At 38.2% G+C, this 14,809-nt stretch overlaps 2 protein-coding genes across 3 annotated transcripts in view; one reads left to right on the top strand and one right to left on the bottom strand.

Annotated features, from left to right (window-relative positions):
- Nucleotides 1-119: 119 nt before the first annotated feature.
- pbdc1 (polysaccharide biosynthesis domain containing 1) lies at nucleotides 120-5,619 on the bottom strand. Its single transcript, XM_026942743.3, has 6 exons — nucleotides 5,529-5,619; nucleotides 4,115-4,180; nucleotides 3,921-3,980; nucleotides 3,374-3,514; nucleotides 2,340-2,451; nucleotides 120-509 (listed from the first exon to the last, which is right to left on the bottom strand). Exons 1-6 carry the CDS (start codon nucleotides 5,556-5,558, stop codon nucleotides 397-399), a joined length of 522 nt encoding a protein of 173 aa, XP_026798544.1. The 5' UTR covers nucleotides 5,559-5,619; the 3' UTR covers nucleotides 120-396.
- A 3,380-nt stretch (nucleotides 5,620-8,999) lies between these two features.
- The window catches only part of dmtn (dematin actin binding protein), a 32,642-nt gene continuing 26,832 nt past the window's right edge, over nucleotides 9,000-14,809 (top strand). Inside the window, exons 1-2 of one of the 2 annotated variants that reach the window (XM_026942661.3) lie at nucleotides 9,000-9,080; nucleotides 9,190-9,339. The gene's annotated coding sequence lies outside the window, so the exon portion shown is untranslated. Of the gene's footprint in view, nucleotides 9,340-14,809 lie in introns of both variants that reach the window. The other variant, XM_026942664.3, reaches the window with a different exon arrangement.

Here is a 14,809-nt window from a genome sequence, read left to right as displayed (position 1 = left end):
ATAACTAACTCCAAACTGTAAAGAAACTGCAAACATTCCTCAGTTTAATATGCATTTAACATGTCAATGTAGTTCAAGGTGATTGTACATGAAGTAAAAAAAATTTCTTGCAAAAAATATTAAATACTGAGACCCTGTTTGGGGGTTTATTTGTTATAAAGACAAGAAAGAAGCAAAACAAAAACAAAATACATTACCACACTGAAAAACTTTTAATTACAGATATATAATGTGTTTAAATACTTGTATTGAGGAGTTTAGTTTCAGTTTCTATGCCTCAAAATTGTATTTTTCTCCATTATGTGAAATGAATCATATCATAAGAATGTCAGACTTGCAACAGAAACAAGGCGTAAAATGTGAAAACAAGGCCACTGAGGCGTGCTGCTGCGGGTGTTAACTCTGCTCTTTCTTCTGCTGTTTCGCCTTCACACTGGCGTTGTGCACAGCATCGTTGTAACCTTCTCGGTTTCTCGCAATCTCAATGGCAAAAAATTGGATTCTGGTGGCTGAAAAAGCACAAATACAATTAGATATATATCAGATTCCATTATTCTTCACTAAGATCAACTAAAAAAAATCTTCTTATTGAGTGACAGCAGTAGCATACAGTTGTACAGTTGGCCAAATCACATATTTTTTTAGTTTTTATGTTGTCATTGTTTTTTTTTTAAATGAAGAGAAATAAACACACCCTTTGCAGCAAACTATTTAAAAAAAAAAAACACACATTTTCTGCAGATGTTAACATGCAGTTATGTTATATTTGATGAACTTAAAAATATACAAAAAATTAGTATTTTTAAAACGCTATTATGGCATGTTCAAAAGTTTGGATACTTTTCTAATTATAATGTCTGAGAACTCGTTTAGTCTAGTTATAATGTCTTAACTTGTTAGGACTCGTTAATTGCCTCATTGAAACTCGTTACTAAGGTCGAGAGATATCATTAGGAATTGTCAGCTGATTCCAGAGCATAATACATTCTCTGACATTTCAAACCTTGGAACTACAAAGCAGAGGAAGGTTATAAAAAGATATCAAAGTGCTTCCAGCTTACAATTTCTCCTGTCTGAAAAGTCATTAGGAAATGGCAGTTAAGGGGAATTGTGGAGGTCAAGGCAAGACCTGGAAGATCAAGAAAGCTCTCAGATAAAACTGCCCATCTGCTGGCCAGAAAGGCAAATCAAAACCCCCAAATGACAGTAAGGACCTGCAGGAGGGTTTAGCTGACAGAAGTGATGGTGCACTGTATTACTCTGCAGCAATGCTTGCACCAACACGATCTGCATGGAAGAGTCATCAGAAAGAATCCTTAACTGTGACCTCATCACAAAAGTGAACATCTAATGTATTCAAAACAAAATCTAAATAAGCCAGAGGCATTTTGGAAAACACAACAAAGGTATGTTTCATAAAAAGGATCAGTACTTGATGAAAATAATGCCAATTTGGAAGCACCGGGGTGGATCTATTATGCTTTGGGGGTGTGTCAGCCAGTGGCACAGGAAACATTGCATTGATGGAAGAACCAAGAACTAGTTCATGAAATGAAAGCCTAAGCTTTTGGAATGGCCCTCACAGTCAACAAAATTGAACGTCACTGAAAACCGTGGGTAGATCTTAAACATTTTGTGCGTGCACGATGCTCCAAGATTATCTCAGAACTAGGAACGGTCTGCAAGGAAAAGTGGTTGAAGATTCTTAAAACAAGAACAGACAGACACGTCGCTGGCTACAAAAAGCATTTGCGAGTTGTGATGTCTGCCAAAGGAAGTGTTACTAAGTACTGACTTAGTGAAGTGTCCAAACTTTTGCACAAATAATATTATTTTCAATTTTTTAAGTTCATCAAACATGAAGTAACTGTGCATTAACTGTGCATTAACTGTGCCCAAGCTGTATTACTGGAGTAAGTATCAGGTTCTATTACATTTATTTCAAGTAGCTATCTTGAAATAACCTTCACCTTGTCTTACTCGACCATAAATAGTGACGCTAAACCAAACTGTAACACCAAATTGGCTTCTGTTTCAACAGGCTGCCAACATTAGCAATGTAGCTAAGCAGTGCCATCTTGTGCCTTAAACAGACATATTCTGCTATGCTGCTTCTAAGTTTGACTTTTTTTTAAAGCAGAAGCTTATAATCAGTAATTGAAACATTTGACAATAATATAATGTGCATAAGATAAAGATTTCCTGAGTTACCAGCCATGTAAGCTTTATACTCAGGTGGATACGTCTTACATACATTTGTTTGCAAACCAATGAATGCGTTTCAGATTGCATCAAATTTAAATGAATGATAATAAGAAGGGTATTTTATGGTAACATACCGAATATCGTGTTCTCTTCTGTGTAGTCCTTCTCGCAGTCTAGACGCAGTAACGTACCGTAGTTAAAGTCTTCGACCAGGCCTTCAAAGTGGTTACAAAAGGGCCTCCATTTCTGCAACAGAAAAGTAATGACTGTTAAAGCAAGTGGACTTCAAGTCATTCTTCGGAAGTGGACACGTCCAGTCACTCGAACTCACTACTACTAAACAACCGAACACCCTCAGGCACACAACTTTTATATGACACAACGGCAAATATTACATTGAAAAGCCTTTGCCCAACTAGTTTTTAGTAACTAAAAACATTTTTCTGCTTTTCTGTACAATTAAAAAAGTATCCTTTTTGACTTGTGAAAATATAATAATGACATTATGCTAGTATATAGAAAAATCTGTTAACTATGTCAACAATTGCTAACAGATCAGATGGAAAACTACAAATAAGTAAGGAATAACACACGACGACCATGATGTTAAAATAATACACACCAAAGTGGTGCGATACGGTCTGAGGTGAAGCATGTTACTGCTGTATGAATAAAGGGATGAATAAAGGGATCGATTAATCAATCAATCAATCTATCCATCTATCTATTTCTGTGCTGCTGCTCTAACAGGTGAATTTCCCTCTGAGATGAATAAAGGGATCAATCGATCAATCGATCAATCAATCAATCCAGCTAAGAGGGATCCTCACATCTCTATTGGCACTTTAAGGTTTGTGTAAAATGTGTATTTCTTGGGCAGCTTTTTAAATAAACTGTACTTGTAAAAGTATTTTTATAGTATAAATAGTGAATCTTATAAACAGTGAAGTCTTTTGAGATTTGACACAAAAATGTAAAATATTCATTGTGTGCATTGACGATGGCATGTGGAGTTGTAGGCCTAATATTTTTATGGTCATTATGATATCCAACAACCTTTTCTGGACATTTATGGACTTATAGGTATAGCATGTGTTTTCTTTCAACCTGTGTGAAAAGGCCATTACACAGAAAAAATAAATAAATAAAGAGAACGGTCGTAACAAACCTCTTTCGCTTCTGCCGACTTGAGCAGTTCTGGATCCAGAATCTTGATATTAAAGTCCGGAAAGTCTTCCCTAAACTTGGAATAGATCACGTCGTCTGTTTTTGTGAGTTTGAGAAATTTCGGGTCCACAGAAGAAATGAGCTACGAAAGACAAAATTTCAAGTCATCACACGGAAGAGCAATCAGAGCATGTAACTTCAGAATGTTACAGTGACTGCTTACAGCTTCCTATTTTCAAACAGGACATTAAACACTAAGAAACAGAGCAGTGGCAGTGTGAAGGGAAACTGCTAACATACTGTTTAAAGTGGAATCACTCTGAACCTTTAGCAGAACAATGTACATCTCTCTGAAGGACTTTAAACCCTTGTAGCATCTGGAATTGATAATATCGAAACATGTATAGCATAGCAATGCAACTATTTCACATTTCCTCATCACTGTATTGCTAATTTTCCTTCTCTAAGATGCCTAGTAATACACAAACGTGTGTTCAAGCAAGAAAGTCACATTCTGTCTAAGGCTAAAAATATTCTAAATCGCTTACATTGAAGTAAACTTCTGCATGATTGTAGGCCTTCATCGCCCACATCACCTCCAGCTGAGCCTGGGTGTGTGAAAACATTCAAAAATAATTCATTAAAAAAATCACACACACATGCACTTAAAGTCGGTCCGTTAGTATTGTGAACAATTGAAATTAAAATTGAAGAAAATTAAAAAGAAGAAAATGAGACTGACGTCATTTCCGTAGGCCTCGGCGGGGAGCGAGAGCGCATGTGCCGCGGCTGCAGCTCCTTCCACACCCTGAAGAGAGGGATTCAGAGAAACTGTTATGCCAATTATTACACCAATATAAAAAAAATCTATTGAATAGCCTTTCATATTGACATTGTCCAATGTTTGAAATGACATCCTACTCCCTATTCCTTACAGAAGTCTCACTATTTAGTACACTATTATTATTACACTATTAAGGAAAAGGATGAGTGATGCTCAGCAATTAACTGGAGTCTGTAAATGGTGTGAGTAAAGTCAGAAACACCACGACAAGTGCCTCAGCATCACCACTCCACCGTGGACGCATCCTAACCCTCACACGCTATGCACTTACACACCCTACCATTATCATTTCAACACATCTGATAATGGATTGCACTATATACATTACCTCAAGAAATTATTTTGAATTAGTCGATTAATTATTTCTCAAATTCTATTCAGGAAAAATGTCCTTTTAATTACAGTCAGGTCCATAGGTATTTGGACAGTGACACTTTTTTTTGTAATTTGGCCTCTGTGCACCATAACAATGGATTTGAAATGAAGCAATCAGGATTGAAGTGATTGAAGTGTACTTCAGACTTTCAGCTTTAATTCAAGGGGTTTGACAAAAATATTGCATTAGCCATTTTTTATAGAGTCCCTCCATTTCAATCACATCTTGATTGCTAGATTTCAAATCCACTGTGGTGGTGTACAGAGGCAAAATTACAAAAATTGTGTCACTATCCAAATACTTAAGGACCTGACTGTATTTTCATCTACATTCTTTGCTTTTTTTTCCCTCCAATCTTGCTTTCTTGACACTGATCTTTACATTAGTCATTACTGATAAGTTTACCATATGGTAGAAATCCTATCATGAGGTTGACTGTCACATTTTCAAAGCCTCTTATGTCAGAATGTTATTAATAATTTCACAATGTTCTATTCATTTTATGCAGGACATTCTGGGGTTTCATTAAAAAAAAAAAAAAAAATTGTTTTGTTTTTAATCAGTCATAGATGAGGATATATAAAGATGTATGACAGCAAGAATTAAGACTGAAGACTTACAATTTTATTAAAATAAAGTCATTATGTGATGACAAGTTAATACTGCTCTTTGAACAGGAATCAGTTCAAATGTGGATGAAGCGATAATATAGTTGTTTTTGTTTGTTTATTTGTTTGTTTGTTTGTTTTTCTCAGACCTATCCCTGGCTGCTGGACCACGTTTCAGCCATGCGGTAACTAACACACTTAACTACCTTCTAATAATGTCGGTTTTACATACATATAAATAACATTTATCTGGTTTTATTTCGAAATTCTTTTATACTGCGTCTTTATTTTCGTTCTTAAAGAAAACAAAATAAAAATCTTTTCAAACCAGAGAGGCGAGGACTTCTCCCGTGTCCATGTTGATGCCCTTTTACCCGGAAATGATTAGTGACGCGTGGCTCTTAAAGGGCCAGCTGCCTGGAAAAGCCCACTCTATCCACCCTCTGATGGAGCTGGCTTTAGCGCAGAGCAGAGCACTGAGCGTGAAAACTCCCCACCCATCAATAATACGTTTTTAGGACGCTGGGTGTTAGTGGTATACTGTATTTTGATGTGTTTTCCCCAACTGAGTTTCCCAAAAACGCACAAAAGCAATTCTAACAAGACTTCGGTTCATACCTTGTTATTCCAACATCACACGTGATAAGTCACATGACACAATTTGTATTTACATTTACAAATGGTTAAATTAGAGTAATGGGTAGTCTTAGCAGTAATATCTTTTCTTATGGCTTCATTTGTATGAAATCCACCAAAAGTTGTTTGTCAGAGTGGTTCAGTTTTGTTTCATAGTCGAGCTTAACGTTACCAGGTTGGACGTCCATTTTGAATTTGGTGCAGGTAAACTGCTCTGTCCATTCATTCTGTTTTCATCATCTACATATTTTTTAATAAGTCATGTCATCGATTCACTAATCAGACCAGAAATGTTAAATAAAATGGAAAATCTATGAATGCTTGTGAAAATTCTCTTAATGTCTCTAGTCCTGTATCTAGTCTCTGGTTTGATGAGCTGCCTTCAGCTAAAACATTTGCATAAATGCATGTGATTGGATAAACCACAGCAGAGGATCTGCTAAAGAAACCATGCGGATTCATGTTTAGAAAAGTGGAGTTACTGGGAAAGTTGAAACTATGGAAAGTTGGGTTTTTTTTCTGTAATGTGATCAGATCTGCTACAGTATGTTTCCATGTACTCAGTTCGGTCTGCTGATATATTTTGCTGTGTCCGCATCCAGACCGCAGGCCATCAGTTGATAACCGATTGATAATACAAATGGGTCCATCTATATTACCCATCTGTGCATCGCAAGCACAGTGTACCAGTTAGAAATTGGGGTGTTTTACAAATGTAACACGCATTATCTGTAATAGCTAGGAGGTCATGTACTTGGTGTTTCGGGGGTCCACAGTCAGGATTTATCTGTGCATGTGATGCATGTTGTTGAGATAAAGATAGATAGATAGATAGATAGATAGATATGATTCACAGCTCACTATCTCATACACTAACTGTACATTAGCCTATTTACTGCCAAAAACAGACTTTTGTTGCAATGACCCCACCCCCAGAATGCATTCCTGCCTCATGCCCAGTGTTCTCAGGATAGGATCCAGCTCCATCATGACCCTGACCAGAATAAAGCAATTACTGAAGATGAATGTTTTGATTCAAAACACAGCCAGCACTATTTGAAAATAATCACTGATTTTAGTCTGTGTCTAAAATTGTTTCTATCAGTCAGTCAGTGTTTCGTTTTGCAGTTGTTTTCCACAGGCTTTTTTGTGTCACAGACCTGAGAATTGTTTAAGAAGCACGTCACTGTTAACGCTGTTTAACAACACGGTGTTGTCCTCCACAGGTAGGACATACAGGTATTTCTCCACTTGCATTACTTTAGTCCATGAAGCCATATCATCCACACCATCTGGATTATATCAATCATCCCTCTTTTCCAGCAATTTGAAAGAGTAAAATGTGCGGATTTAATTCTGTAAAACTACTTGATAGCCTACAGAAATATAAAAAGCTGGTAGGAATATATATACTCGTTATTATCTGGGATAATACTGATTTCAGTGATGCGTCTCTTTACTGATTTGATCCTTCTGGCTGACAAACTAAGAGCGTCCACTTCACAGCACTCAGGTTAAAATTGAAAGTGACATCTATAGTAAATGTAGTTTGTATATAAATGTGAATGATTTTATCTGTTTTGACAGGCAAGCTAGTCAGTGAATATGTGCTCTGTTATCGCCACGGTTTATTTAATACATTTGTTCCAGACTGTCATGCTATACAGACAATTCTTTCATTATTATTCAATTTAAGATAATTTTATTACTGTACACTGTGATGATTTATGAGGCATCCATTTCAGTCCAAAATATGAAAATATGAAGCATCAGCCTCCTAAGATGCTTGGGATGTTTGAAGTGGTTCTCTACTCCCTACACTAGAGCATCACATCACATCTTTTCACTCTGTGCTATTCCAGTTGTTTTGCAGCTGGCTTCCTGTGCTGATGTGTATGCTGTCATTCTTACTGCATGGTTATTGTCTTCTTATGTTTACTTCTGCTTGTGTTTACTGAATGCTTTGCTTTTGTCTTGTGATACTTTCATTGTAGTTTTGTTTATAGATTTGTCATAATTATTCATGCTTTATTTTGCCATTTACACAACTGTTAATTCTGATTAATGTTTGTCATTTGTCCCTTTTTGTGTTCCTTTTATTTGCCCTTATTATTTCTGGATATTATTATTATTATTATTATTATTATTGGTGATATGGTGATACAGCGATTAGTTTTGCCACCTCACAGCGCGATTCTCAGGTTTCCTCCCACCTCCCAAAAACACTCCAGCAGGTGGATTGTCTATGATACATTGCCCCTAGTGTTTGAATGTGTGTGCATAGGGCCTTACAATGGACTGGCATCCCATCCAGGTGAATTCCCACCCCATGCCCAGTGTTCCTGGGATAGGCTCCGGATCCAACACAGCCCTGACCAGGATAATGCAGTTACTACTAATGGACTGAACAGTGCTATTCACTGTACATCCCACCTGTTGTATTCAGTACACAGCATTATAGTTTTTTTATGGTTATGGACATATGGATTAACTCATGTGTCAGGACTAGACTGCAAGGCGGCAGTCATGAACATTTGTGGAGACCAAACATAATGGCATGTGAGGTGTTTATCATTTAAGACACAGGTTCTTGATCCTGGTCCAGGAATACCTCCCGTCCTGCACATTTTAGTGCCTTCCCTGCTCTAACACACCCATATCAAAGGCTGTTAATGAATTAAAAGCTGTTAATTAGCTGATTAGTTAAATCAGGTGACTTGGAAGCACTAAAATGTGTAGAACAGGGACCCTGTGATTTAAGAAATGTATAAATATATTTCAGCTCAGTTGATTCCAACTATTGTAACTGAGTCTAAAGAATCTATTCTAGAGGCTAAAAAAAAAAACCCTGTGCATTACCTTTTTGATATTAGGACTGCTTCTGTATGTATCTTTGAATAGAAATCCACTGGAAAAACCTTCAATAGACCACATTAGGATTCTAGCTGCGAATCGATTCAGCGCGATTCAATGATTCAATGCAATTCAAAGCCGAGCATAACAAATAATGGTACACTTGTACTGTCAAAGTATGTTAAATATAGTATACTGAATTCTTAAGAATACTGAACATTACATATACTGCAAAGATATGCATTTTCTATAAAAGAGTCGTTTAAAAGGAATCTATTGGGTCGAATCGAGTCGCTAATCAGCAGAATGATTCAATCACATATTTGCTTTTACGTCTCACGCGCATCAGGCAGAGCCCGTTACCTTAGCTACAAGACGTTAGCCATTAGCGGTATTAGCTTGTTATCGGGAATATTAATATTTATTTTTAAATAAACGATAAATACGTGATTAAATTCGATTATTCAGGTGTGTGTGTGTGTGTTTATTATTATTTTCAGTAACATTACCTGGCGTCTCCTCCTCCTCCTCCTCCTCCATGTAAGCAATGAGACACTCAGTGAGGCGGACATTTACAATGCTGCATCTTCGGACAGTTTGAAGAAAAGGAGGATTTTATTTTATTCTGGTCTTCTTTCACATCTAACGAGGTAAGCTTCATGGTTTGTGCCGTGCTGTTTATGCATTAAAAAAACCCGCAGAATAAAAAAGAATAAAACCTAAATAAGCTTTAGAGAGTAGCGTTTGGACAAGCATCATGTTTGGTGGGAAAAAATACGATTTGTTGAGAAAATTGTGATTAAATGATTCCATTACTCATTTTTACAGGCTTAGTGATAATCCTGAATGTTTCCCATATTGCAATATGGTTACAGGCTGTTATAGTATTTGCCTGGGTGTCCTCAATTTGCCTTTGTTTCACATAATGTTGATTTTCCTTCGCTTTAAGATACCTGTTCGTGCTCCTAATTGAGTCGTTATGAACCTGTTTATTAATTAATCTGATTTGTTAATGTTAGTTATGTCTGATGAGTGATATGTGCGGAGTGATGAATTGCAGAAGCGCGTGCACGCTGCTGCCTGCGCGCGCTCTCGCCATTGCTGTGTTTATCCTGTGAAAAGCAAAAGGAAGTCACTGTTTCCTTGAAGGAACTGCTGATGCAGGCTTCGTTATTTATTTATTTATTTATTTATTTATTTTTATTTTGTTTGCAGGGACTGCAATCTTTCTTATCCTATGGCTTTTGTGTTATGCTTGATCTTGAGAAGTCTTAAGAGCTGCTAACCTGTGTACAAGAAAGAAGGTGTAAAGCAAGGGTCTCACATTTTACAGGAAAAAAAAAAACCTCAAAGCAAACTAGTGTCATTTTATTTCTCTTGTAATCATGGCATGACACACTGGTATACAAGGTAGCATTGCTGTCTCACAGTATCAGGGTCCCTGGTTCGATCCTGAGCTCGGGACACTGTCTGTATGGAGTTTTGCATGTTCTACTCGTGTGCTTGTGAGTTTCCGACGTTTTCGCCCAACCTCCCAAAAACATGCCTGCAGGTGGATTGGCTGTGATAAATTGCCCCTAGGTGTGAATGAATGTGTGCACATGGTGCCTTGTGATGGACTGGGATCCCCTCCAGGGATAGACTCCGGATCCACCATGACCAGGATAAAGCACTTACAGAAAGCGAATGAGTGTAAACATGACACTTTCATGTATTTTTGTCCTTTCTGCAGTTGAGATGAGAGAGCCACATCACCTTCATAAGTTTCACCCACCTTGGACTTTTCCACATTGTGTTGTAACCTGGAACTGAGATTGCGATTCATGCTGGACTTAACGGGGATCATATGCCCTGACACACAGTAGCCCGTAATATAGAAATCATAAACATAAAATTTGTGATTGTATAAGTGTTCGGCCCTGTTGCTGTGTAGTTCTGGTTCATGAAATTGTTGTGATTACAGAAGACTTGCAGCTGTAATAACAGTCAAAGGTGGTTCTTTCAAGTATTTCCACTGAAGGTGAATACTTATGCAACTAAAAGAAAAGCCTGCTTTTTTGTACAATTAACCTTTGTGTGCGGGCGGCACAGTGTGAAGCAGCCACGGCGGTGAAGTGTATAGGGTCCACACCTCACAACTCCAGGGTCCCTGCTTCGATCCTGAGCTCGGGTTACTGTCTGTTGGAGTTTCACATGTTCTCCTTGTGTCCTTGTAGGTTTCCCTTGGGTTTTTTGGGTCTATCTGAGGTCCTGTGTGCTTAAAGTTCTGCTTTAAACCTGGTTAACAAATCTATTTAACAACTCATGAATTGAATCAGTTCATTAGGTATGTTTATCCTGTTATAGAACTGGAAAAAAAAAAATCACTTCCATCCACCTCAACTCTGAACTCTGAAAAGAGATTTGTGGGCTCTCTCGAGATCTCCAGTTTAATACCATGAATTCGTAAGGGAGAGATCTAACATTCCTGATGTTCACTCAGATGAAGTTCTAACAACCACTTTCTTTTAATCTCTGGAGCTTTACCAGTGAGCACCAGAGACCAGACGTCCATAAACATCCATTATTGGCCCTCCATCTAAAATACCTCATAAAAAAGAAATCCATTAGTCCATTTAAAATGCTGGTCCTGGTCTGCCTTGATGTGTCCCCTAAACATGCATCCATTTCGGTCCATAGTAGGAATGCAACCACATTAGTTATAATTTCTAAATCCTCAATGTTTCAGTCTGGCCAAAATCTAGACATGCCATGAACGTCTGGCCTAAATGTCTTTTTCGTGTCATCTAAACATTTTTGTGTTCATTGAGCTTATTCCAAGTAAATACTTTATTTACTGTGGATTACATGACCCATAAAAGCAAATATAGATGTTATCACCTTTTGTTAATGCAGCTGCTAAAAGATGGCAGCACTCTTTTTGCCCAGAGCACATTGTAGTGATTTTCTTTTTTTAGCACACCTACACTGATAAACTAATGAACTGACACAAAACAGTTCTATGCTGAGGTTGGATTCTGCCTCACTTTGGTTACAATCATCTGTGAATAAATGAATTAATGTCCAATTAGTTGTTTATGAGGCTAAAAACATCAAATGGTCTATTTCCAATCCATCCAGTTTCAGTATGCCAGTGCCCACTGTAGCCCCAGATTTCTGTCCTTGGCTGACCAAGAACCTGACGTAATCCTCTGCTGTTGTAGCTGATCCGCCTCAAGGTTTAAAATGTTGTGCATTCTGAGATTCTTTTCTGCTCACCACAGCTGTAAAGAGTGGTTATTTGAGATGCCGTAGCCTTCCTGTCTGCTCGTCCCAGTCTGGCCATTCTGCTTTGACCTCTTTAATCAGCAAGGTGTTTCTGCCAGCCCGTCTAGTACCAAGCCATGCCTATGAGATCACATTTTTCTCCATTTGATGTGAACATTAGCTAAAGCCCTTGATCTGTATGATTTTATGCATTGCACTGCTGCTACATGATTGGCTGATTAGATAATGACATGAATGAACAGTTGTACACATGTTCTTATTCAATGTCCCATCTTGTTAGGTGCCCCTGGGGCAGAGAAGGTTAAGGGCTTTGCTCAAGGACCCCACAGTGGCAGCTTGGTGGTCCTGGGGCTTGAACTCACAACCTTCTGAGCCCAGAGCCTTAACCACTGAGCTGCCACGGCCCCAAATACCTAGTCGATATGACCAGATGCACACATTCTCTACTAATTCTCACATTCTCCATTCACTTGAGCTTCACAGCTGTGCTTTGAAAGAAGCTGCAGTGCATTAGTGATCTAATCAATGAGACTAATCTGATCGTACAGATCCATTAGTCAGTCTCACTGCTCGTCTGAGCAGCTTTTAGTCGTCCTGTAATTTTCACTACTGTTCCATCACTACAAGCCGCCTTGTAAGGTTTTATAGAAATCCAGATGAGATGTTTAGTTTAAAATCCTCAATCTCTCTTCGGTTCATCTCACTGCTGATCAATATAAACAGTCCTGATGGAAATGGATCCCAAACCTTTCCAGGCTCAGGAAGTGGACATAAGAGATAAAGAGAAAGGGGCGCCTACTAGCATCAGCAGTCCCTGAGGATTTAAACTGATGCCTTTGTTTGTGTACGTGTGCATGTGCGCGTGTGTCTGTGCGCATGGGTGTGTGTGTGTGAGATAATGCCTGAATGAGTAGAAGAGTGTGATGTGACCAGAACCCAGCCGATTAGTATTTAGATTTGTTTGTATGAGGTGTGATACGTTGGGCATCATATGAGTTATCCAACAACAGGTACAACATTAAATAAAAGCTGCATCTACAGGGAAACAAATAATAAGAGATATTCAACAAACAGTACTGTAATAATCGCACTACAGATAATCTATAATGATTTAAAAGCTAATTTAAATTTACTCCAGTATGTGCTATGATGTTGCAGAAAAGCTCAGAAGGGATTTGCAGAGCACCACTTAGTGAAATGAAAAGTGAAAGCGCAGAGCTCTGAGTGTGTGTGTGTGTGTGTGTGTGTGTGAGTGTGTGTCTTGAGTCACAGGATTTCTCTTGAGGGACAAACTGTTCTGCAAAGCCATTGTTTTATATAAAAGCCATGAAAGACATCAAAGTAGACTAATAGTAGTATGAAGAAGGATCAAACAATAATACACTGTTTTTCTTTAACTGTATTTCTCACTCAAGACTCCGCTATTCTTCACTAATATAAATCCATAAACAGTTTTTTTTCTTACCGGCGTAAATCAGTAAGGACTATAATGCGTAACACACAGAGGAGTGTACTTACTGAGTTAATATGAGATTTCATTTGATAAGAATCTGTAAAGTTCTGCAAGCAATCACTGGATAATATGTGCAGTTGAAAGTTAAACACGTGCATAGTTTTAATAAAGTTTCCTGATTCAAATTTCCAAGTTTAATTGAACCAATTCTAAGCTATGATGTTGGAAGGGGAGCACTATCCTACTCAACATAAGTTAACAAAGTGTGCATACCTCAAGCCTATAACCCAGAAATGACCTGCTAAATCAGTGATTTCCTTATTAGCCCCTTATTATTAAAGTGTGCGTAGTTGACGAGAAACAGCACACAAGTACGCGATAATCCATAATCATAAACAATAACAACCAGGAAGTCTAGACAGAATAACACGGAAACACCACTCAGAAACGCATGATACAATCGACAAGACTTTTCAATGAGACCAAGTCACAGAACGGCTAAAATAGACAAACTAATCAAGAATGATTACAAACAGGTGCATATAATCACGACAATGACAAGACGGGGTGGAGACAAGACATGAATCAAAACAAACGAACATGGTGTTATAAACAAAAACATCAAACACAGAAGCAGAGCTGTTCATGCTGGGAACCATGACGCACACTGAGAGGGGGAATTCATTTATCAACTCTTTAGTAATATGTAAATGTTTTCATAGACCAAACTCAAACTAAATATTCCTTACAGATTTATAAAAGTTTCAGTAAGACTGATTTTCTCCATACTCATGCGCATACTACCTGGCCAAAAGTTTGTGGACACCTGACCATCCCACCCATGTGTGGTTTTTACCCAAACTGTTTCCATAGAGTTGGAAACACAGAATTGTGTTTGTATGCTGTGGCATTAAGATTTCGCTTCACTGGAACTAAGAGGCCCAAACCTGTTCCAGCGTGACAATGAACCCTGTGCACAAAGCGAGCTCCATGAAGACACGGTTTGTCAAGGTCGGAGTGGAAGAACTCGAGTTTCCTGCACAGAGCCCTGACCACAACCCCACTGAACACCTTTGGGATGACCTGGAACACCAACTGCACTCCAGACCTCCTCACCAACATCAGAGCCTGATCTCAATAATGCTCTTGTGGCTGAATGATCACAAATCCCCACAACCACACTCCAAAATCTAGTGGAAAACCTTCCCAGAAGAGTGGAGCTTATTATAACTGCAAAGGGGGAATGAATCTGGAATGGGATGCTCCAAAAGCACACATGAATGTGATGATCAGGTGTCCACAAACCTTTGGCCATATAGTGTATGTTAACAAATACTCATGGCACAGCTGATTTATATTTAATGATTCGCACAAAAAGGCAAAGCTCAGAGAGCTGAAAA

This window comes from Pangasianodon hypophthalmus, chromosome 17 (assembly GCF_027358585.1).
Source record: "Pangasianodon hypophthalmus isolate fPanHyp1 chromosome 17, fPanHyp1.pri, whole genome shotgun sequence".
Classification (NCBI taxonomy): domain Eukaryota; kingdom Metazoa; phylum Chordata; class Actinopteri; order Siluriformes; family Pangasiidae; genus Pangasianodon; species Pangasianodon hypophthalmus.
The sequence above is the reverse complement of the archived record's forward strand: the minus strand, read 5'-3'. Positions and strand labels throughout refer to the sequence as shown.

Excerpts from the sequence above, each read along its gene's own strand:
- pbdc1 (XM_026942743.3), bottom strand. The coding sequence starts at position 5,558 with ATGGACACGGGAGAAGTCCTCGCCTCTCTG. Across the intron at positions 2,452-3,373 it reads AGTCGGCAGAAGCGAAAGAG|AAATGGAGGCCCTTTTGTAA; the intron begins GTTTGTTACGAC and ends TTTCTGTTGCAG. Across the intron at positions 510-2,339 it reads AGAAGAGAACACGATATTCG|CCACCAGAATCCAATTTTTT; the intron begins GTATGTTACCAT and ends GTGCTTTTTCAG.